General features: G+C 30.8%; 2 protein-coding genes across 5 annotated transcripts in view; one reads left to right on the forward strand and one right to left on the reverse strand.

Annotated features, from left to right (window-relative positions):
* trc (Serine/threonine-protein kinase tricornered) overlaps nucleotides 1-24,962 on the reverse strand; it is a 952,993-nt gene that overhangs the window by 46,912 nt on the left and 881,119 nt on the right. The gene's annotated exons all lie outside the window — the stretch shown is intronic.
* Nucleotides 523-5,308, forward strand: LOC149374671 (uncharacterized). Its single transcript, XM_089592388.1, has 3 exons — nucleotides 523-634; nucleotides 1,409-1,668; nucleotides 5,141-5,308. The coding sequence occupies exons 1-3, from the start codon at nucleotides 523-525 to the stop codon at nucleotides 5,306-5,308; spliced, it is 540 nt and encodes a 179-aa protein (XP_089448514.1).

Here is a 24,962-nt window from a genome sequence, read left to right on the forward strand (position 1 = left end):
GATTGGTGTCAATGAACAGGGAATCAAATGCCGGCTTAGGATAGTCGATTTTTAGTTGTTGATAAGCAAAATTCGTTCTCGTTTTCGTGAGTACTGATTTTTTTCGTTTGAATCAAAACACAAAACCGAGATTTTTGTATACATGTGACTTTTTTTTTAGGAGCGTGAATGCTTAAGTGATAATTTGTTGAAAGAAGTAGTGCTCCACATTATATCAAAATGAGTCTTGTTCGTGTTAGTATTGACCAGTTATCAACGAAATTTTCAGTACAAGGTTAACGTTTGAAACTCGATACTCTTAGAGCTGTCTTTTTTAAAGCTACAACTCTAGTCTACGATGTAAATGATGAAAGATGTGTTTGCGAATTAGATAAAGACGTTATTAAAATTGTACCTGGAGTTCTGAACCACATAGTGTTTTGTCCAGAAACTTTAAAGTGTAGACTTATTATTATAATTTTACACAAAAGGTTTTAATTTTTATTAGAAGCTTTCTTAGCTTCTTTAGTGCCACCAATAGGAATGACAAGCAAAAAACGTCAAATCATCGATGAAATACTTGATGCTTTAACTGAAAGTGATGGCTTTGAAAATGATTATCGAAAATCCAGTTCTCCGAAGAAGTTATCTCTACGTACAATTTTATGAAACTTGTTTAATATGAATATCTTCAATTACTTGATCGAATCCCTTTTTTTAGTTACTTACTAAAAAGACTAGTTGTAAGCTGCACATATGTTGGAAACACAAAGGGCTACATGACACCAAATATGAACAGATGAGGAAGCCTGTTGAAGGAATCAAGACCGTAACTCTTGATAAAAATAAGACTTACAATGAATTTCTAAAACTGTCCTTATATGCAATGGAAACAAAAGATAATTTTGAAGTAAACTTAAGTAATTTTCAAGAAGAAGCTTTTGAAAAATTTATTAACATTAACGGTTATAAATCGGATTTTTGAAAATTTTCTCTTTCAATAAAATCTGTGAATAGTAACCTTTAGCTGTATATCTTGACAAGCAAAATCAATACAAGAATTGATACGAGTACCAGCACATCTGTTATAGTAGCTTTACCAGTAGCCAATACTAACAGCTTCAATAGCACTCCACCCAACTTCAACTTTGATTCAATTAATTCATTGAAGTTTAAAAAAGTTTATGTTTCCCAAGAACAAAAGGCTCCTAAGCCTATAGAGGATAATGATTTTCAGGAAAAAAATCTTCAGTTTCACCTCTCCTCCTCAAAGAAAAAATACTGGTGTAATGAGTTCCAAGAAACTTAGTATTTAGTATACAGTGAATGATGATGAAGTAGAAGGAAAAATATCTATAGTGCCCAAAAGAAGATGCAGTTAATGACAGTATTAAAACTTTACAATATTTAAAATTGAGCGTTTCTATAGGTTCTAAAAAAGAAACAATTGCAGAGGTGGAAATAATAGGAAAAGGATCTTTTGGTACAGTGTTGCAAGGTACTTGGCATGGTACCGAAGTTGCTGTTAAATTGATGCAATTAAATTTTAACAATAAATACATACTAAGAGAAATAATGATTATGGATAAGATTTTTTATCCAAACATAATATCGTTCATGGCGGTAGAAATAGAAAAAGTCAATTCTTTCCTAGTCACGGAATTTTTCAATAGTATTACTTCGAGAAGTGTATTAATTCATGGAAGAGCAGGTTATGAGTTAAATGAAAATAAGAGAAATGTCATAGCTTGATGAGTGTGTACAGTTACTGCTTTTCTACATAATTTACCTCCTCCAATCATCCATAGAGATGATATTAAAGTAAATGAAAACTTTCTGAAAAAGCTCTGCGATTTTGGATTGAGCAGATTAGTAGATATGCCACGAGCCTTACAAACAACCGTCGTGACAATGAGCTGAAAAGCCCAAAAAATGCTCAAAATTCGTGCTTCCAATGGGTATTCACTTCAATCAAACGATTTTGGGCTTATTTTATTTGTGAGATGATATCCTACAATGATCCGAGTCCCTCAGATTTGCAACGACTTTTTATGTATATGTTTTTTAGGTATATATAGAGCAAATTTTGATAGTCAAAATACTCTGGATGTATAAAACGTTGTTAAAGTAGACCAATTTGTACAAATATGGGTATACAGAGGTTTATAGGTTCGCTGATCACAAATTTGATGTCAGAATAGCCAATTTCAACATGGCGGATCCAAGATGGCGGTGAAAATTATCAAAAATTAACTGGTTTGTACCAAATTTAGTATTCTAGGGTTTTTCGGGTCGCTGATCACGAATTTGGGGTCAAGTTAGCGAAATTAAAGCTGGTGGATCCAAGATGGTGGCAAAATTTATCAAAAATCAACCGATTTGTAGCAAATCTGGTATTCAGGGGTTTTTTGGGTCGCTGATCACGAATTCAGGGTGAAGTTAGCCAAATTCAAGATGGCGGAAAAGTTTATCAAAAATCGATTGATTTGTGCCAAGTTTGGTTTACAAGGTGATTATGGATCGCTGATTATGAATCGATGGTCCAATTAGCCAATTTCAAAACGTTGGATCCAAGATGGCGGCAAATATTATAAAAAATCAACTAATTTGTACAAATTGCAGTAAGATTCAATTTACTTCATTCCAGAAAGCCCAAAAACGGCTAAAATTTATACTTTTTACGAATTCTCACTCCATCCACCTAATTTTGGGCTCATTTCGTTCCTTGGATAATAGACTACAAGGATCCAACTCTCGGGGTGAATAAAATTTGTTCAGTACACGCAAATGAGGTGTATGTACATATATATACATAATTATGGTGAATTCGGAAAATCAGCTGGCCTTCTATCGATAAAGACAGAATGTAATTTGAGTACATCCATATTTTGGCTTTTTTCTGTTGAATTTTACTTATAAAAGCACTTCTTATTTTTTTAGCCGTCAAAAACCTGAAAAAACATTGTATTTCGGTATTTGGAGCATTTCTCTCCATTTATCGGACAGCAAATAAAATTTATGAAAATAGAGGGAACGGTTTTACAATTATTAACAGCTCTTTTTTTTTTATATGTCAGAAGCGTTAAATTATTGAATAGTTTTTCTGTATTTTAATAATTACAATAATAAGATTGATGTAATGTACATGTGTTAAACATACAATCAATTTGATATTAGGATTGCGACGAATACAGACATATTTCGAAGGCTGATGATATATTCCGATCCATTATTTTCTATGTCTCGAGCTAAATTTCAAGGAACAAAACAGATCCTGACAGAAGAAATGCTATCATTATTAAAATCTAAAAACACAACAGGAGAAAACCTGTCTCTGGTCAAAGAAATTGATAGTTCGTCGATGGATGATGAATGTAGAGATGACACGACGATGAATTATGCATGAAGTGGAGATCAAATGTATACTGATAGTGATAATACTCATAATGATGATAATTGTGATGATAAGAATGATGATAGTGATGAACGAAGTTTGTAATATAAGATCTTAGAATGTATAAAAATAAATTAACAACTGAAATGCACGAGAATCGCTTCTTTTTTTAATGAAAAAATCAACTGATAAGAGTTCAAATAAATGCGTTACACCTTCTACCGTATATATTTGTACTGAATTAAATAAATGTATATTAATACAAACATATAGACAATTCAGATTAGGGTTTGAAAGTCAGTATTGCCTAATGCCGAATAAAAAATTAAAACTCCAATCCGATTCTATGAAATCTATCTTGAACCAAATAGAATGAAAAGAAGAGATTAGAAATACGGAGTCCAAACACTAATATCAATCGCCAGAATTCATTGAATAATTCTTCACTATTTTTAAATCTCTAATGTGAATGATAAAAACCTGTTTTGATTTAACATGGATAAGTTAGTAGTTGTATGTAGAATAATACACAAAAGTATAGTGCATATAGTGCATATACAGGTTTGCATCAATATATGGAAAAGTATAAAGTTGTCATTGAAGTAGATGTATCGTGCTTTTAATGTTAAAGGCTATATAAACAAGATCTTAAAAGACTTTTAAATTCATCTGTCCAAAAAACAATCAAAACTTTCTAAAGGGAGAGGAGGGGCGATCTGTAAGATACTAAACAAAAATTATTTATCGATTTAGCGAAAGGAAATATAAGATATGTGCTTTAGTCTGATACGTTTTTCTTATAATCAAATAGACTATAGGTTTTAATGAATTTTATTTGCTGTCCAATAAATGGAGAGGAATGCTCCAAATACCAAAATACAACGTTTTTCCAGGTTTTTGACAGCTAAAAAAATAAGAAGTGCTTTTATAAGTAAAATTTAACAAAAAAAGGCCAAGATATGGATGTACTCGAATTACATTCTGTCTTTATCGATAGAAAGCCAGTTGATTCTTCGAATTCACCATAATTATATATATGTACATACACCTCATTTGCATGTACTGAACAGATTTTTTTAACCCTGAGAGTTGGATCCTTGTAGTATAAGAACAAAACAAGCCCAAACAACAACAACAAAAACAACAAGAACAACAAGATCTAAGGAACAAAATAAGCCCAAAGTTAGGTGGATGGAGTGAGGATTCGTAAAAAGCAGGAACTTGAGCTGTTTTTGGGCTTTCTGAAATAAAGTGAATTGAATCTTACTGCAATTTGTACCAATTGGTTTATTTTTTATGATATTCACCGCCATCTTGGATCCAATGTTTCGAACTTGGCTAATTGGACCATGGGTTCATAATCAGCGATCCATAATCACCTTCTAAACTAAACTTGACCCCGAATTCGTAATCAGCGACCCGAAAAGCTCCTGACTACCAAATTTGGTACAAATCGGTTGATTTTTGATAATTTTCGCCGCCATCTTGGATCCGCCGTATCGAAATTGGCCATTCTGACATCAGATTCGTGATCAGCGAACCTGTAAACCTCTGTATACCCATATTTGTACAAATTGGTCTACTTTAACAACGTTTTATACATCCAGAGTATTTCGACTATCAAAATTTGCCGTATATATACCTAAAAAACATATATGTAAAAAGTCGTTACACGTCTGAGGGACTCGGATCATTGCAGGATATCATCTCACGAATGAAACAATCGTTTGATTTGAGTGAATACCCATTGGAAGCACGAATTTTGAGCATTTTTTGGGCTTTTCTGCCCACTGTGGCGTCGGATCAAATTTTCATGGCACGCCTATTTATATGACTCCAGAGATCCTTTTACAAAACAAAGCAGGAACTCTCAAATCAGATGTAGGGTTACTATGGTGTGTTCTTACTGAGATATATTCTGGGGCAAAAATATAGAATATCGGAAGTGGCTTTTTCATGGAACGTTTGAATAAAATTGTTTGTTTTTCATAAAAACGTGATTCATCTCTACGAATTTACAGTTTATGTTAAGTCAGTGCATTGAACCTGATCCTCTTAAAAAAGTCCAAAGTCAGCACGTTATTAGATATCATAAAAACCTTGCATTTAGATTTTTCATAGTTTACATTTAGTAATTTTTACTCATTCAGTAATTTTTTAGTCGCAATTACTTGTTCCTTAGTACTTAAGTTATTTTTTCAATTTTATGCTTATCAAATCCTACGAATCAGTTCAACAATCTCAGTCATTACGTAAAATCGTTATTATAATTTCTACATAACGAAACTGTATGTATTGCAAACTTACTTTTTACATAGTTAACGATTATATATTGTCTCAAACAACAAGACCAAAAATATTTTTTTAAAGTTGGTTAAACATTCGTATGGATTTATAATATAGTGACTAATATTGAAAATTGTTACAGAGAATTGTTGCTTTAAAAAAGTGTTACGTAACTTAATATGAATGTTACTACATGGAGGTACAGAAATCGTTATAAACAAATTAATATTCACGACCGAATAAGAGATTGAAAGTTTTTGTTGTTAACTTAATAAAAAAAAATGTATATACTTAAACATAAATTAATTGTTATTATATACACTTATCAAGTTCAAAATATCAACGTACAAAGATAGAGCTTGTTCAGGTGCGTTTACTGATAAAAAATCTGATTTAAAGATACTTATCAGCTCCTTAATAGCAGGATCTATTAGTATCAGTTTGATTTTAAATCGGTAAAAAAGTTTATCTATACTTTGAACTGGTATTTTTTTCTTATAATTCTTTTTATTTAATTTTTCCGGTAAATTAAATAAAGTTAATGGCTTTTCACCAATACCGATTCTATCATTATGCTTTCTGTTGAGGTGATTATTTCATAAATCTTCCGCTAGAAGCAGATATTTCTGAATTATGCCTCCAAAATAATACTGGAGAATTTTGATATGCAGCTTGCTCCCATCGAAAGGGTTCCTTTCATGTAAGCTTTTGAAAAGTTGAATATAAAAATTATCTGTGTGTTGCCTCAGCCTACCCCAGTAAAAGTTGATCCATTGATTCCTGACATTTCTACTTTTAATAAAACTCTTCTAATTAGATAATTTATCTCCATGACTACTTCACAAAGCTATTTGCATTTGTACTATCAAAGTATTTTCAGAACCTTTATCTGCATGGATTATGGTGGCCGTAAGTTCTAATGATTTACTAGCATTAAGATAATAATAAGCAGTAACTACAGGATCATCATTTGTTGAGGCAACTTCTAGCCATAAAATATACCTGGAAAAACCATCTACACTGTGTGTCTGAAAATGTCAGTTGAAGCTCAGCTTTTAACCTCTCTAGAATTTTTACCGTTTGAATTTCTGTAAACACTGTGCTCTGGTCAGCTCGCAAATAGCAAATTTTAGCATTATGCTCAGCAAGTTTTGTGCACTAGTCACTAAATTGTCCACACAAAATCCTGCTTTCCTTTCTACTTTTACAGAGTATACCATCGTCAATCATACATAGTCAGCCATGTATACGATTATAAATTTGTATCCTTTTGAATGAGTAACTTTACTGATAGAGCTCATTGTGTTGGCATGAACTATCTCAAGTAGATTGGTTGCCCTCTCAGTCCTACTTCTAAAAGGCAATCTTTTTATTTTAGCAATTTGGCACACTTTGCATGTTGCAATGGAATTATTGAACACTTAATCAAATATTGATTGTCAAGATATTTCTTTTGCAACGCCATGAGATATTCCGCCGATACATATCCAAATTTTATGTGTTAGGGCAAGGCTCTGTTCTTCCTTTTAAATATCTTATACTTCTTATAAAAAGGACTTTGAGACACTAAAATCTCACTAATCATAAATTTTGTGCTATCATAAATTTTACTATCTTTCATAGTTTTCTCAAACTCATTTTGCTGAGTGGTATTTAAACAAGCTCTTTCAAATGTGTTGTTTGGGATTCCAGAACAACCCTTATTATCATCAGTATTGACTTGAACCTTCTCTGTGTTTTTTGCAGAGGTATTTTCTATCATCAAACAATCCAAAACTTTCTTAAATTTTTTACTGTTACTTGTGCTATGACTATCTTATACTAGTTTCACTATCCAATAAAAATTTTTTTATACACTGGACACAAAAGTCTTATTGAAGAGAAGATTAAATGAGGTTATCTTTGTGTTATTTGAAAAGGATATTTATACCTCTATAAGCAATCAGTCGAAGCGATAGAAAGTTACCAGTGAGAACCTCGGCGCATATAACTCCATGAGCATCATACTAAGAGCACAAACGAACTTCATTCGTCAAATTCATACAAGGTGTAATATTTACGTACACAAGCTTATATGACAAGAGGAGCTTATACGTTATGTTATGTATATATGTGTATTTTTACGTTATGTATACATACATGTGTATTTTACGTTATATGTATGAATGTATTTATAAATTGTGTTGTATGTATAAATAAATAGATTATTTACGCGTTGATTTTATCAATTTCTAATAAGATGCACCTGTTTTAAAAAGTGTAACTAACAAATTGTTTCATTATATTTCAAATTTGTTGTAAAATTTCCAAAAGAATTAATAGCAAAATTTGTAAAATTATGAGTCACACTTACACTTCTATTTAGTATTTATTTTATTGCTTCTCCATCGACAGCTAGTAAGCCAGTAGCCGTGATGGATTCTCTTGTAATTGATCGATTCCTGTATTGCCTCAAGATCTTTCTTTGAAAATGTAGTAAATTTGTTTCAGGCGCTTATCAAATGGTGGTTTCAACTGTTTTTTAAAGTTCTTTTTGTTAGTCCTATATTAAGATTATTATTGCCATGCACCATTTTTTTATGTGAACGATCTATCTTGTTATGAAGACCATCATTTTTATTTCTCAAAGGTTTCAATTTGTTTTCTTTAGATTAGATATTAATTAAATCTATCTTTCTATCTATAGGGCCTTTATTTGAAGTGTCTAACTATTTTTTAGGAATAAGTCAAATTGTTATACCACTTTCGACGATCAAGTTGAACAAGTCCAGCATATAAAAAAATGAGCCAGATCATATTAGTAAAAAAAATGTCTTAACCATTTCATCGAACATAAGCTATATCTCAGAAAAAATACTAATAGAACGCACATATGAATGCATTAAATGCGCACCTTCTGTGAGACGAGCTACAGTAGACAGTCTGAGCATGCAAACGCAACATGTCGAAGGCTACCCACCATAACATCATAATTCCTACACATTAGGATACAAATTATGAAGAAGCTTTAAACCGAAATACCTAAATACGCCATAGGCTCCTCTTGTATTGAAAACAAGGCCATTTTATTTTCACATGTCACGAACACCTCAGTAGTTCGCTTAAATCACCTTCTATTTATTTGCAAGCATTTAAAAGTATATACAGAGAGCATTTTTTACTTATAAAGAACAAAAAATGAACAAAAAAATATTTTACTCGCCAGAAGCCCCAGCCTCACAAAAATTTAACAGATGATTTATTATATATTAATTAAATTGTATACCAAGTTGTAGAACAATGTCATCATAAATTCAATTTGGAATATTAAGGTGTTTGCAGAAATTATGCTTGTTTTTAAAGATGCGCCAACACTTATTGTACTAAAAGGGCTTTTTTTACTTTTGCCGACGGTTCACAAAAAATTACATCTGATCGAGCTGAATTTGATACGTATTTTATTAACTACAATACCTACCTTTGGTCTAAATTTTAGCTCTCAATATTAATTTGAATGCAAGTTATTGAATTACGAAAATAAGTCATAAAATGGTGATTTTCTTGAAATTTGTAAAAAAACGGATCCACCTATTTATACCAAACGTGGCTTTTTTGTCTTGAAATCGTGCATCTGTTTACTTTAGCAGAGAAATTTTTCTATGTATTATTAATATTTATTTACTCATCAATAATTTTTTACTTTTACAATTAACAAATAATTGTTTATACAACTTTTTCATATTTTTCAAAATTTTTAAAAATTAAAAAAAAATCTTTTGTACTGTACCAGTACAACAACTACTTTTTATTGTGTTTTATTCTTTCACAATTTTTTCATTCGTGATTGAAGTCATTTTTTCATTTAAGGACGTTCACTCAGTTACCGGGGGAGAAGTTCAGAGAAGTGAGAGGAGTACAAATATGTGCAGCAAAGCTGGCAATTGTTTTTCTAATGTTAATATACTCACATACATGCTTCTAATCATACTTGATCCCCTCTTTTTAAACTTATTAAAAAATCAACTTGTGAATCTATTTTAAAATTTGATAGGTTTATTTATCTATAAGTAATGTTTTACCCCAAAAACATTGGGACTTGGGACGACAATAACGTTATATCACATATAACTCAGTAGATAGGGTCATAAAACTGTCAGAATGTTCGTTCCATAGTAATAATATCGAGCTTATAAGACAGACGCTGCACGAAAATGACTATCCTACACATTTTATCAACAAATATATAAGAAAAAAACCTATGAAAATCAATAATACAGAATCGCTAAATTATACACGTATAACACGTGATAACAGGTATTTTTATTAGTTTACCGTATTTCCCTAACATTTTTGAAATAACAAAATTATCTTTAAAAAAATTTCAAATAAGTACTATCCCAAAAATAACGAAAAAATTAAATCACATTGTGCAATTAGGTAAAGACAAAATGAAAAAGTTAGAAAATACCAACGTGGTATTTGAAATTTTGTGCAATGACTGTCCCACAAAATACATAGGTGAAACAAAGAGAACACTAAAAGAGAGGAGAAGAGAACACAAAATTAATTGTAAAACTGAATCTGTGGTATCTGTACATCAAATTTCCGATAATCATAGTTTTAAATGGGACGACATCAAAACAATAGACAAGGAGCCAAATTATAGGAAACGACTGATTTCTAAAATGCTCCATATAGTGTTAGACGACAACAATATAAATAAGAAAGAGGACCTATACACTTTGAGTCATATTAATAAAAGTTTTTTCGAAAATATACGTTGCTGACCATGTGTATCAGTTCGATACATTGACCTTATGATATATCTCTGTAAATATGTGTGCTCTACAATAAATTGACAACTTTGCGAAATGTGGACGCTTTTGCCAAGGATAAGTAAAGAGATTGCTAACGCCAATGCTACGATGCGAGACAACTTTTTGACACTGATCAGAGCGCCCCGCCGCGGCCAGCCATCGAACTGGACGTACATCTCACTACTCGTGTCGAACAGCGTGTGCCTACGAGAAGAGGAGCGGATTCCTGTGGAAATGGTTATATAGGCGCACATTTTGGAGAGACGTAGAAGGGGTATACCGAATGTGTGTCTACGAGAAGAGGAGTGGAAATGTTGACTATAGCTATATATCTGAGCGCACAGCCAAAGCAAGCGACGACACGAGTTTTTCTCTTTTGATTGCTACCGAGTACATCGTATGTGTATTAAACTGATTTTTGCTCCCCCTCTTTTTTTCCACTACTTTTAATACTTATTTTAAAATTCAGTATTATTTTGAAAAAAACTTCAGCTATTTTTTTAAGGATAGCAGTTCAATTATAATCCCTAATTTATTATTTTTTCTCGTAATTGTTATGAACTGTAGGACAAGCTTCGAAAGTTATAAATGAATATAAGTGGCTTTCAGATGACTGAGGATCGAAGTTTCGATGACTAAGTTGATTGATGCTTGTGTCGCCGCTCGAATTGTTTTGCTATCACGGGATCGATTCCAAGTTTATGCAGATTTCTTTTTTCAAATGCAGTTAATCGTTTTGGTTAAATTTCTTTTATTTATGTTTTATTTAAATTAAGAAATAATGTTGCCAACTTTTTTTTGTTCCTTTTTTTTGATACGTTGAAATAAACATAATTTTTATACTAAATCTATTCAATAATTTAGTAAGTGGATACTTTTCGTTGGCGAGGCCATTTCGCAATTTTATAATAATAAAATAAATTTCTTAAGATGTGAGTACAAAAAATTATAAACATCTAATGTAAGAGTTAATAATGAATAATTAAAAAAAAAATGTGGCATGTTTTTAAGGCATAACGAATTTTTCAAATTATATTAGTAATGTGTTAATAAAAAAAAAAAATTATAACTTATCAGGGTGATGCAGAATAATAGAAGATAAAGATTTTATTTTCAAACTGAAGCGTTAAGAGTGGTGTTTTTTTGTTATCACGTATTTTAAACGATTTTCATGAATAATTAATTATCCTATAAAATATTATTGATCGGAACAGCTTAATTATTTCCTTGGAAAAACACACACACATAATAAATTAATTAAATCAATAACAAGTAGTCGTTACCACAAGGTATAATTTGTGAGGAACGTTAAATTTTTGCTGGTAATAATCATTTTTGATGCTATAGTAATAGGAGTGAGTTTTCTTGTGCCTCCGGATTTGTTCTCTCATTTTTTAATTGCATGTTTTTACTACTTAAAATTTTAACCTGCAGTAATTGCAGTAGATGGGCACTGATAAAATTTTTTACATTTTACAACAAAAGACGCAAATCACAATATTTAAGCAGAGTTGTATAAGTTTTTTTGTGCCTTCGGATTTTTTCTCTCTTAATATTTTAGATGTTTATAATTTCTTGTGAATTTGAAAATGTATGAATCATACGTATTATTACATCTTAAGAAATTTATTTTATTATTATAAGATTGCGAAATGGCCTTGCCAACGAGAAGTATCAACTTACTAAATTATTGAATGGATTTAGAATAAAAAATGTGTTTATTTCAAAGTGTCAAAAAAAAAAAAAAAAAAAATTGGCAACATTATTTATAAATTCAAATAAAACATAACTGAAAGAAATTTAACCAAAACGATGAACTGCACTAAAAAAAACCTTCGAAGCTTGTCCTACAGTTCATAACTTTTATGAGGAAAAATAATAAATTAAGTATTGTAACTGAACTGCCATTCTTAAAAAAATAGCTGAAGTCTTTTTTCAAAATAATACCGAATTTCAAAATAAGTATTAAAAGTAGTGGACAAAGAAAAAAAAGAGGGAGCAAAAATCAGTTTAATATATATACGATATATTCGGTTGCAATCAAAAGAGAAAAACTCGTGTTGTCGCTTGCTTTGGCTGTGCTCTCAGATATACAGCTATAGTCAACATTTCCACTTCTCTCCTCGTAGACACACATTCAGTATACCCCTTCTACGTCTCTTCAAAATGTGCACCTATATAACCATTTCCACGCGAATCCACTCCTCTTCTCGTAGGCGCACGCTGTTCGATACAAGTAGTAAGATGTGCGCCCGGTTCGACGGCTGGCAGCGGCGCACAGTAGGCGGATTTGTTTTTTTGTTCAAAACCTGATATTTCAAGAACGAAGGCAACAAGAATTACAATTTTTTTTTATTTTCTTTGTTATTGAATCTGGACTTAAGTAAAAATACTGTCGAAGCCTAAAAATTAAAACCTAACCTCAAAGTTAGCATCAAACACCAATTTTTTCTTCATCTCACCAGCACAAAAAGATACAATTCAAATTTTTTCTTTTAATTACATAACAATTGATGCCATTACAACATAACTCTTAATTAGGCTTATTAATTAAAACCTAACAGAACCTATCCTTCAAAATTTGTTTTACCATCAATTTAAAGATTATATTGAAAACGAAATTACAGGGAAACAAAATTTGTTTTCTCCATTTATTTCCCTTGTGAATTATTACGAAAACATACTGAGTGTCAATTTTACAAATATCTTGAAAATGGAATTAAATAGAAGCATAATTGTTTGGGCTTTATTTATGTTCCTCGTATATAATTACATAAAAAATACTAAAAAGATGTGAAAATTGGAACATACCCTAAAAATCAGCATCAACTCTTGCCTCCATAAAGGGATCAAGGGCTGAAAATTTTTTTCATTTTTTAGATCTATTACATTAATGTGGAAATATTAGATAAAGGCATTTAAACTTTAGTGTACTGATAAGCTGACAAGTCAAAAAACTTAGAAGTCACATCTAAACCAACTATAACTTCCATAATTATTTTATAATCGTTAATTTTAAGATTATCTTGGAAAAGTAATTACATAAGAACGCATTTCTTTGCTTTATTTATTTCCCTTGTATGTAATTACAAAAAATTACTAAAAAGATAAAAATCCTGAAAATGAACCTAAAAATAAGCATTAAATCTTGCCTCCTTTCATGTCTTACCAGCACAAGTAGAAAAAGAGCCAAATTTTTTTTATTTCATTGCAGATTTATTACCTAACTGTGAAATACTTTTAGAAGGATCCAGTTGTTAAGACTTTACCTTCCAATCTATTCAAAATTTAAACTTTAGTAACATATTGCAATGGTAATCAGATGATAGCATACCCTGTTTTTTCTTTTTCTATGCTTACAAATACAACGAAGAGAAAATTCTTCGGATACTAGAAACTGCAACAAAGACTAAAAATCCATATTATTACTATTTTTTCTTTAATCTGACTACTGCAAACACACAAAAAGTACATTCTTTTAAGATCCCTTATCCACGAAGGAAGTTGGAAAAAATAAAGTGAAAGGCAGAAGTGAGATTCTACTGGAAAATGTCAATTAACTAATAGTTACATGAAAATATTGAAAATGATATTTGATATCAGTGTAGTTTTTCTTAATTTTGTCATTATTTAGTACAGACTTTGAAATAAAATGTATAAAAGGACTGGTAATCCAATGTCCATACACTAATTTTTGATGATTTCTCTTTTTCATATAATGCCAGCGCAAGTATCTTAAAAACTTGTTTTTTTTTTTTTTTTTTTTTTTTTAATAATTCTCTTTATTAATGACAGCAAATTAAAGAGTTAAAAAATTTTTCTAAAGCTAAAAATAACCTAAAAATTTTGGTTAAAATTTCAGTTTAATCAACAGTTATGGATAAATATTTAATATTCTAATTTTTTTAGTATAATTTTGTAATGATTTACGAGGAAAATAAATAAGGCGAGTAAAATGCCGATCTTATGTAATTTTATTTCCAAGATATTCGTAAAATTGACGTTTATAAAAGACTTTTTGAGGTTATATATGGTTAAGTTTTGACTTCTAAGCTTTTAGACCTTTCAACTCATCAATACACTCGAGTTATAATGCCTTTATTCACTATTTATACATAAAGAGAATAGATCTGGAGGATCATGAGGAATGTTTAGCACTCTGCTTCATTCTGATCGCAAGACATAAAACAAGGAGCGATTTAACGCGCATTTTTAGGTTAGGTTCTGATGTTTTGACCCACTCAGTATGTTCTCGTAATAATTCATGAGGGAAATAAATGGAGAAAAAAAATTTTGTTTCTATGTAATTTCGTTTTCAATATAATCTTAAAATTGACGGTAAAACAAAATTTTGAGGTCAAGTTTCGTTACGTTTTGATTAATAAGCCTAATTAAGAGTTATGTTGTATTGCCATAAATTGTTATGTCATTAAACAAAAAAAAATTTCCTTACATCTTTTTGCACTGGTGCGATAAAGAAAAAATTGGTGTTTGATGCTAACTTTGAGATGAGGTTTTAATTTTTAGGCTTTGACAGTATTTTTTCTCAAGTCCCGGTTCAATACAAAAGAAAACGAAAAAAATTTATACTTCTAGCTGCCTTCGTTCTTGAGATATTAGGTTTTGAACAAAAAAAACGAATCCACCCACTCTGCGGCGGGGCGCTCCGATCAGTGCCAAAAAGTCGTCTCGCATCGTAGCATTGGCGTTAGCAATCACTCTACTTATCTCTGCTTTTGTCAACTTGAGTTGCGTGCGAACGAGCATCGTTACGTTAAATCTTTCCCTTTACTGTTTGTAATTAAGGTATTTATGTCGTTTGTGAAATTTAAGTGCTATATTTTCAGAAACAATAATAAATTTGCGGAGTAAAATAAAAACAGTTAAAGAGATTGTAGCACACATATTTAATGTAACTTCAGAAAATAAACAGGAGTTGGAAGCAGTAGTGGAAGAGCTTCATAAACCTGCGAGACTGAAAGTTTGATGTTCAGGGCTTGGATAAAACATGGCATGCTGATTTTGTGGGAATGATACCTTATGCTCGTGGAAATAAAGGTTACAGATATTTGCTTACAGTTATAGATACATTCTCCAAGTACGCATGCAAACTTTCAAGGTCTTATGAAAAATTATAAAATGAATTTATACTCCACGTACAATAACCTTAAGGCCTGTATATGTGAACGATTTAGTCGTGCCCTAAAGCATGCTATGTGGAAGTGGCTCAATATTTTACAACAGCTGATAACATCTTACAATAATCGAAAATACTGTACGATTGGGGTGAAGCCAAAAGATGTTTTAGTAGTTAATAAAAAAAATATTTCACAAAAATTCATAAATTCGAGAAAAAGAACAAAATTAAAATTGAAAGTTGGTGATACAGTACGTGTGAGTAATACTAAACAAATCTTTGAAAAAGGATAAACGCCTAACTGGTTGACAGAAATTTTTACTGTTACCCGAGGAGCTCTAACAAAGCAATTCACTTACCATTTGGAGGATTGTTAGCAGCAGCTAATCTCTGGTGGCTTTTACGAGCAAAAACTGCAGAAAACCAAATATCCTAATACTCATCGTGTAGAGAAATTTTGAAATCCCGTAACCTGATCAATTGGAATGTTAATATTCAAGCTGATAATAAATTAATTAATCAATTGGTAATTAATATTCCGTTTGAATGTTATAAATCATTAATTGAAAAACATTTTTATATCTTTGTGAACATTAATTTGCTTTAAGTTTTCATAACACAGTGAGTAAGAACTATTTTATCTAAATTTCCTTGTGGCTTAATAATATTCCTCCGCTAAAAAAAAATTAAATTGCATGGTCTACTGATATACATGGCAAAAACAGAATATGCAAAAAATTAAGTATACTTTAAAAAAGTAACTATTAAAAATATACAGGTGAGTATACTTATATTTTGGGTTAATTTTCGAAATTATCAGTGTAATAATCTGCAGTAATTTTTTGTAAAATTAACTAACTTATTATTATTATTTTTTTTTTAATTCTAAGCTACGTACAAGTGTGGCATCTTAAATTTGTGTAACTATTCGATTAAGATGTTACTGGTAAGGCAACAAGAAAAGATTTGAAAGATTTAATCATGTTTTTTACAATAAATTTTAAATGATATTAGATTTTGCAATTTTTTTATTCTTGTAGTATTCACGTGTCAAATATAAAGCGAAAATTATCTCTGGTGGTTGAAATTGACTATATTTGATTGTTTCACGAGCTGTGAAAACTTTTCCTATCGGTCACCACACTCAAGAAGTGTAACTGGAATTAATATTAAAGAAGAAACTTAAATTAATATCAGAGAAAAAAAATACTGCATAAACAAAAAATATATAAATAATTATAATGGCCTAAGTTGATAAGAATTCCTATGCAATAGCTTTACCGCGGCAGTCCCCAAGTGCCACACGTCTGGTTTTCTTGTAAAAATACAATACATGGTCTTATTTTTGTTATTTTCATAAAAACTATTTAACCTATACACTAAAAAATTTAATATGACAATAATCATAAGTTATAAAGAGCTCCATTTTCTGTATGGAATCTAATAAATTATTATGCAGCACTTCATTATAATCTATTTTCTTTGACACTGCACTTGGTTAAAATATTTGAAACTCATTATTGAGTTCCACAACCACCTTCATTCCGTACTTAGTGTTAACTTTCTTTAATTTGGTAACCATACAGCTGTGATTTACTGTCATCTCGGTGATTTTTTTGCATGGAAGGAAGTTTCAGAGGCGGATTTACTTAAAGAAAAAAAGAAAAAATAGGTAAAAAAATATTAGTATGAAGAAAACAAACTTATATTCATCTCAAAATTGCTCTTTTTCTCAATCGGAGTTCTCCAAAACTGTTCGTCTCCACACTTGTTCTCTTGTGAGGTTGTTGTTAGTCGATAACCCTTGCTTTAAATACTAAATGATCGATGACTTGATGTCACTGTCTGGCAACTCTTATTGGTGCAGTTTTTTATATGAGGTTTCTACTACCACATAAGGTAGCTCTACTATAGTAATATTCCTCCCACTCATTTCTTTTTAACAAGTTACTTCTTGCCCGTTGTCGTCACCCTCTCGTTCTTCTCTGTTACGTTCTTTATTCTTTTCATCATTCTCACTGGAAGATGAGTCAGTCATGGAGGTAACGTTACATTGCTCGCTATCATGAAAACTAAAAGATAACATATTTTGCTCATTGTTTTGCATTTGATCATGTGTTCGATTATTTTGCAGTTGATCCATATGTAAGGGTTCCTCTATTTCTTTTCGTTATATCACTAAGTTGATCCCTTCTTGAATCCTCTCCTATACAAGCTGTTTCCCGTCTTTCCTCGTCATTATTTTTTTTTCCTCGTCTCTATCTGTTGTGAATCTCAGTTCTCTATTTATTATTTTACAGTCTCTCGGTAGTATATCAGCATGACTTTCATTTCTAAGAGCTGTTACATTTTCTTCATCCTCCCTAGCTTTCTCTACTTCTGCCACTCCTTTTCTTCGTTTTTGATTTGTTTAAAAAAAAATGCATCATTTATCATCACAAAAACTAATAGCTATTTTTTTTTTGTTTTTCAGTATATATCTTGTGCAGACAAGATCTAATATTAATTTACTTTCGACTTATGTTTATATTTTAATTGCGTAGGCAATCAATATAATTATTGAAATCAATGGTGGCTTTAACAAAATTGGTCTTGACACCCTTTGCTTTTTATATTATGTCTTGATTCTGAACAAGAATGCTGTACATTTTACTTTTAAGACCAAAAAATTTTGTTATAATATTACGATTAAACTCATCCTTCCTAAGTCCCACGATTTTCTCATTTTTAAGCGGCTTTTTATACTTATTATCTTCAGGATAGTTAGATGTACAACAGCTTACAACAGTTTAAAATCATTTTTCAGTTTAGAAATCATATAATCATAATGAAAGCGGTATGCAAGCGTTTAAGACAAGCCCAATACGCTAAGCCCAGTATACATGCGATTTCTCATCATTATTTTCAATCGTTGTAATTGAATCCCTACAAAATTTTCATCAAAAATATCACAGCTATGAAAGTTGGGTTTATCAATATATACATCTGCGCTGTAATACCCATCTTAGTGGTCTAAAAGCTTAACATTGATTCGCTTTCTTTCATTCTCCATTGTCATTCCAAAAATAGTGTTATTAAAAAGTTTGAAAAACATTTTTCAAACTCATTTTTAACTTTTTTTCTTCTATTACTATTTAAGTCCATATACTCCTTGAGCCATTTACTTTGCTGAAACTGTAAAGCCCGATTAATTCTTCTTGATTCATGATTTTTAGCTTGCTTGAAAGCTTGATAATGAAGTACGTAAGTATGATTATTGTGTAACGCAGTTATTAATTTTTTCTGTTATGAATTTGGAGCTGAAATCTGTTCAGAGCAGAACGGTAAGTCTTTATAAGAATCATGGAGCAGCTTTGAGTATTCCAAATCTACTTCTAAAATATATCCATGGTCGCTTTCATAGCTAATTTTATAAAAATCGCGAGATTATTTGTGAACATTTTCGACCCACTCCAATCCATCATAAGGACATATCCCCAATAACCCCATGTAAATTGTCCACATCCAATCAGATTACATATTTTTCAAAATCATTTTTTCTGTACATCCATATAGTGGTTATTTGCTTCGGCATATCTGTTGCAACACTGACTAATGCCTCCTCTTACGTCTTTTTTAATGAAAATAAACATATCAATGTCAATAATGAGTTCTAGTGAAATCTGTAAAAAAAAGTTATATATCTATTTTATAATGTTCTAGTGAAACTCTTTGACTATATGTTTAAATTTTCTTTGGTTTTGTTTTAACATAGCATCCCAACTGCAGCCTGGTGTTGGTAATATAGTGAGCAGCATCTAATTTGTATACCTAAAGTTTTCAAAAACTTCTACTAATAGAAGCACATCTGTCTTGAGGTATAAATCTGAATACTGTCCAAGATTTGCTGTAGTAAGTATTTTTCATATTGTTTGAGCATGTGTATAATCCTTAGTACTTATATGTGCATCATATAATTTGCTATAAGAATCATTTTGCGATGAAAGCACAGTTTCTTGGAGTTTTTCAAATAATATTATATAATCATATGGAAACACAGCTTTTTTTTCAAGCAATTTGATTTGATCTAAGGCGTATGCATCGTCTTGACTAAAAGTAGTCTCTAAAATATTATGCTGTTCCAAGTAGGATGCCAACTTATCAAGCGATGAAGGTTAAAATCGATAAGAGTCAATAAAACGTAAGTTGATTCTCGTCCCTTCAATATATTTTGTGAAAGAAATATATTTTTCTTTCGTCTGAGGTATTACATCTACTCTTCGAGGAAAACAAGTAACAGATTCTCGTATAAGTAAACGCGCATCATAATTACTTAGGTTGTGGAAAACTATGGGTATTATTCGTAAGTATGGTATTTCAGATAACGTTCAATATGTGCAGGGCCTCGATATCTGAAATTAAAAACAAAATTTATAAATAAGTTAGAGGAGAAAATAATATTTATTAAAGAAATCTAATAAAAAATATTTACTCTTCAGTAAAATGGCAATGTTCATGAATTTCATCATCATTTTTAATATTTATCTCGCATATATGATATTAGTCAGCGGTAAAAAAAAATCAAAATTCTCTTCTTCAGTTAATAATCTCATTAGTACTGGTCATTATACATACTTTGCAAATTTATTATGAGATCTCGCATTTTTTTAACAAACCAGATAGCTGAATTTTTACAGCTTTTAGTCTCTTTTTTATAGGAACCGCATCATGATTTATTGTCATTAAAACTGCACTTTACGTAGTATCCAACACTCAATGCTTCGTGGTGTTGTATTGCTCTCTCAGTATCGTGTACAGGTTTCATTAAATACTTCAAGTCTGCATATACTATAAATAGCACTTGATTTTTATTCTTATAATTTTCAAATTTCAAAATATTATTACCACATTTTGTCAAGCTAACTTTACATTTATTGACTTTAACGCGCTCCACTGTGTGTATTATAAGTTTTTTATTAGATTGAAGTACTGCAGGCAACGATCGCAAATGTGTATTTTACGTTTATATTTATTACGAGAGCTTCTAACAAGCCGAGATAAATCTTTAACACACTTATAATGGCAAAGGTATTCATCATTATCCGTACGACTAACCTTGCTCTCCAAGCTATCCTCTAACTCGGCATCTTCTTCTCCGTATGCCTCTTCTTCATATAGCTTTTCTATACTGCTATTATAAGCACGGTAAAGATCAAAATTTTTCTCCTCATTATTTTCTATTATCTTCATCTGCATCATCTTTTTCTACCTCTCTCATCATTTTAGAATATTTCAACAACCATCATAATCTTCACTGTTAAATTTTTTTTGTTTTTTTGTTAACTTTTCCCTTATCATCCATTTCTACAAACTTATTTTCTATGAGTAATAAATTTACATGTTTAGCCTTTTTTTTAGCTGTAAAATAAAGGGGAACAGTTTTAAAAGTATTCTTTTTCTTTCTAAGAAATATGCATTAAATGAAATATTATTTTGTTTTCCAAATTTCGGTACTTTATAGGGTTGCACTGAGAATGTTATTCCAGTAAAATCACAATAATTTTCATATTTTTAATAGTTTGAGACACAATACGCACTTTTACTTGCAGGATGAAGTGCTGATACAATGGCCGATTTGAAACATTGGTGATCGACATTCTCAACATTAATGAAAGCTTTTTTTATAATAGAACTGGGTAGTTGTATGTAAAAACTACCATTCATAGCCTGATATTTATTTGTATTTATGACTAAATTTAAAATAGAGCGCAGCGTCCACCCAGAGTCTCGTTCTTGGAATTCATCAATGTCAGTAGCAATAGGTTTCTGAATATTATTTTTGAACCATTCATACAAATCAGATGCATGGAAAATAGATTCCAACTTATTGCTAAAGGACTTAACTTCAGTAGTCTCTGTATTATCTTTCACTAAGACAAATTCTGCTGCTAAAACTGATTAATTTTTAAAGCATGCTGATGATTTAGAATTTTTTGCACTTTTAAAACCCTCTTTTTCCGCAGAGTTCAGAAATTTTACCACATCCAAGTGCTTGCTATTCATAATAATGACAGTTCTTATACGATTCTGAAACGCACTATCAAGTTCTTTCCACACCACAGCAGCATCATCGTCATTATGGCTTGATATAGTAGAAAGACCATATCCTCGAATTTCCAATTTTTAAAAAAATGTTTCTAAAAAAGTTGTTATGGGACACTCAATATTTAATAATTTTTGTTTAATGTGCGATGACAATTTCACAGATTGTTGATATTTTTAATGCTTTCAAGCACTAATACACTTTTATCAAATATATCTTAAATTTTTGTTATATTTTCACCATTTAACAGTCGTTGATGTTCTACTAGCACTATTTCACAAGAAATCAGAAAATTTTCTACACAGTCAGCATCAGCAGAAATATCAGAAAGTCGCTTCATAATGTGGACACTGATAGCTAACGTCCTCAAATTATTTCTACGGGGCTTTGACATGTGTTTTAAAATTTTTGGTAACGTAGATTGAAGCGCTACCTCATAGCGCTGCACTAAAAAACTATGATTCACGTATAGGGTATGAAAAAAGGTCGTAAGTAAACATTAATATTAGTTGGCTGTTAGTTTTACTATTTTAAAGATGGCTAAATACGCGATTGATATTCAAGGCTTTACGATTATATTTAACGAATTCGTTTTTAAAGCAGTCGCAATTCTACCTTTAAAGGAAAAAGATTCTACACCAACAGTATTTCTTTTCAAGCCCCCTCAGCCCTGGGGTCAGCTAAAGCCTGAAAATAAAAGTAAAGATCGATGGTTATAATGTAACTATCATGATTTCCTTTGGGACTCTGGAGAAGTGCCCTGTGTAGATTTAATCGTCACTTTTCAATGTATTATTAAAAAGGATGGTGTAATTTATGTTAAAAGACTTAAAAAAAAAAATTGGCTTCGTCAAGTGCTTCTCAATAGGTAAATGATTCATAAAACCGTATGTATAGTAAGTAAAAGATAATAAATAAAAACTAAAAGACTATTTTCCCCCTCTTAGGTTCATTCACAACTTTGAAGAATGTTTGTCATCTAAACAATTTAACATGACTCACGTAACATGTACAAATCATACATTTAAATCATCTATATCAAGCTAGCACAACCAAGACAGCACGCCACAACGGTACTTGATTTATAATTTGCCGCTAATTGGTGACGTTATCGTTATCTCGGCTTCCTTACAACTAAGGGACATAATTCTAACGGAATAATTTGCTGCTAATTAGTCACTAAACTGTTAGCTAACTGAAAATTTAACCGCAGCACCCAGAAGGTAGAAAATCGGTTGCGTGTCAGCTAGATGTCAAGATATCGGTACTATTGTTGTTATCTCAGCTTCCTCACAACTTAGAGACATAGTTCTAACGGAATGATTTTCCGCTAATTTACCGCTAATTTGCCGCTAAACTGTTAGCTAACTGCCGATTTTTTTCACTGCACTCAGAAGGAGAGAAATCGGTTGCGTGATAGCTTAATACCAAACTAGCACATTTACAATCAAAGTTCGGGCATGCTGACTTTTTGGATGATATACCAAAATCAAATCATGCTATAAACTAATCAGTCTTAGTTGCGTTGCGTTAGACAACGTATTTAAAACATAATTATAATATTTCGTCTTCAAAAGTTATATATTTTTCCTCTAATTTATCGCTTACTTGCCATGCTAAAAGTAAATTTGCTGATTTATAGTCAAGCCATAGTTGACGGCTCTAGATCGTTTGAAAGGAAGTTTAAACCTCCACCGACATAAGTTCGTGAACATAGGTAAACTAATGCATTTATTTATTTTTTTTTTTTTATTTATCATCTTATTATTTTTAAATCATAAAACCTTGATATTTTTTGTAGTATTCTCAATTTACACATCTAGATTAAATTGAACACAATAAAAATTCTTCTCATGCTTTTGGCAAAGTTAATTAGATTACACATACACTTTTAACGTCATATTTTTATTCAGGAGATAATTCAAATTTGAATCAGTTGAGTTAAGAACTAAAATATATTATTAAGTGTAAGAATGATAATAATTCATTTTGTTGCGATTAATTTTTCAGTAATACATATATTCTACTTAAATTGTTTGATTGATAAAGAAAATTTTAGTTAAGCCCTTACTTGCTACTTTGTTTTTTGAAGCCCTCTAAAACTTGAATTTTTCAGCACATTTTACTTCGATTGAGTTTAAAAGATAAACCTGTATCTAATTTAAATCATGGTTCTCACCGTATCTGTAACGAATTAAATATTTTTCAGTTACTGACACAGATTTTCTGAAAATAAAACTTGCTCAGTCAGAGAACTTTTATGAGAAACTCTTTAAAATAACACTAATTTTCGTATAATTTTTTAAAAATATTTTTTTTTTAATTTAGGTGTCTGTACGAGATGAAAGTTTTTTAATGTATACGATGCTATGTATTATACAGTTGCAATACTTGGCCTGAAAAAGCGTACCAAGTTTTCGACTCTGTATATATATATACATAATTACATCCTACCAAGAACAAGGCTGCTACGCCCGCAATATCAACATTTAAATGTTTTGATTGATTATATTGTGGCGTTGAAAAGGAAGTAAGCGTTTGTTGCGAATTTTGAAAATTTTTAGTTTCAAGAATACAAAATGACTAACGAGCTTTATGTAGATTTTCTGTAATAAGTATTTTGCAATGACTCAAAAGTCTATTGTGTTTTAAATGTTCCCGGGAAGTGACCGAGTTATCCTACCAACAACATGGCGTCCGGTGATTCTGGTGTACGCTTCTTTTGCATTGAGTGTCGTAACTGTATAAACTGTGGTATAGTATCAAGATTTTAAATTATTCACCTTTCCAATATAGTCATTTAGGAAGTCGATCATATGTCTCAAGCAATCCATTTTTGAGCTTGAATACTATAGAAAAATGGATGTCATTAATTTTAGAGATTAAGAAAATGTTAAGAATCAACCTTTGTTAATAGCAAAATAAATCGAGTTTTGCTTGAAACGTAATATGAATATTGATTAAAGGACTTCACCCTGTGTGTGCTCCCTGACATTTAGTTAAAAATATTTTCATTATTTAATTTCAGCACATGAAGTAATACAGAAAACTTATAAAAATTTTTATTATTTTTTTTGAAAAATAAAGTTACTTTGTATCACGTTCTATTATTATCTTCATCAACGATCTAAGTAGAATTACTTTTTATTTATTCAATTATATATTATTTCTCAAATTTACCTGCACTTCACTAGTTTTAACTAATCACAAAATAATTAAACGAGCTTTATCACGTGACTCACTTACAAAAACATTTTAATACATTTTATCTCGCTTTCAATAAACGAA

The sequence above is a fragment of the Copidosoma floridanum genome, unplaced genomic scaffold (genome assembly GCF_036245765.1).
Source record: "Copidosoma floridanum isolate Cflo_tuat_1 unplaced genomic scaffold, Cflo_Japanese_pri ptg000016l, whole genome shotgun sequence".
Taxonomy (NCBI): domain Eukaryota; kingdom Metazoa; phylum Arthropoda; class Insecta; order Hymenoptera; family Encyrtidae; genus Copidosoma; species Copidosoma floridanum.

What these genes read in the sequence shown, in the direction of transcription:
- LOC149374671 (XM_089592388.1), top strand. Translation starts at nt 523, where the DNA reads ATGACAAGCAAAAAACGTCAAATCATCGATGAAATACTTGATGCTTTA. An exon ending in TCCGAAGAAGTTATCTCTAC is followed by an intron (nt 635 to 1,408) that starts GTACAATTTTAT and finishes GCGTTTCTATAG; the next exon opens with GTTCTAAAAAAGAAACAATT. An exon ending in ATAGTATTACTTCGAGAAGT is followed by an intron (nt 1,669 to 5,140) that starts GTATTAATTCAT and finishes ACGAATTTTGAG; the next exon opens with CATTTTTTGGGCTTTTCTGC.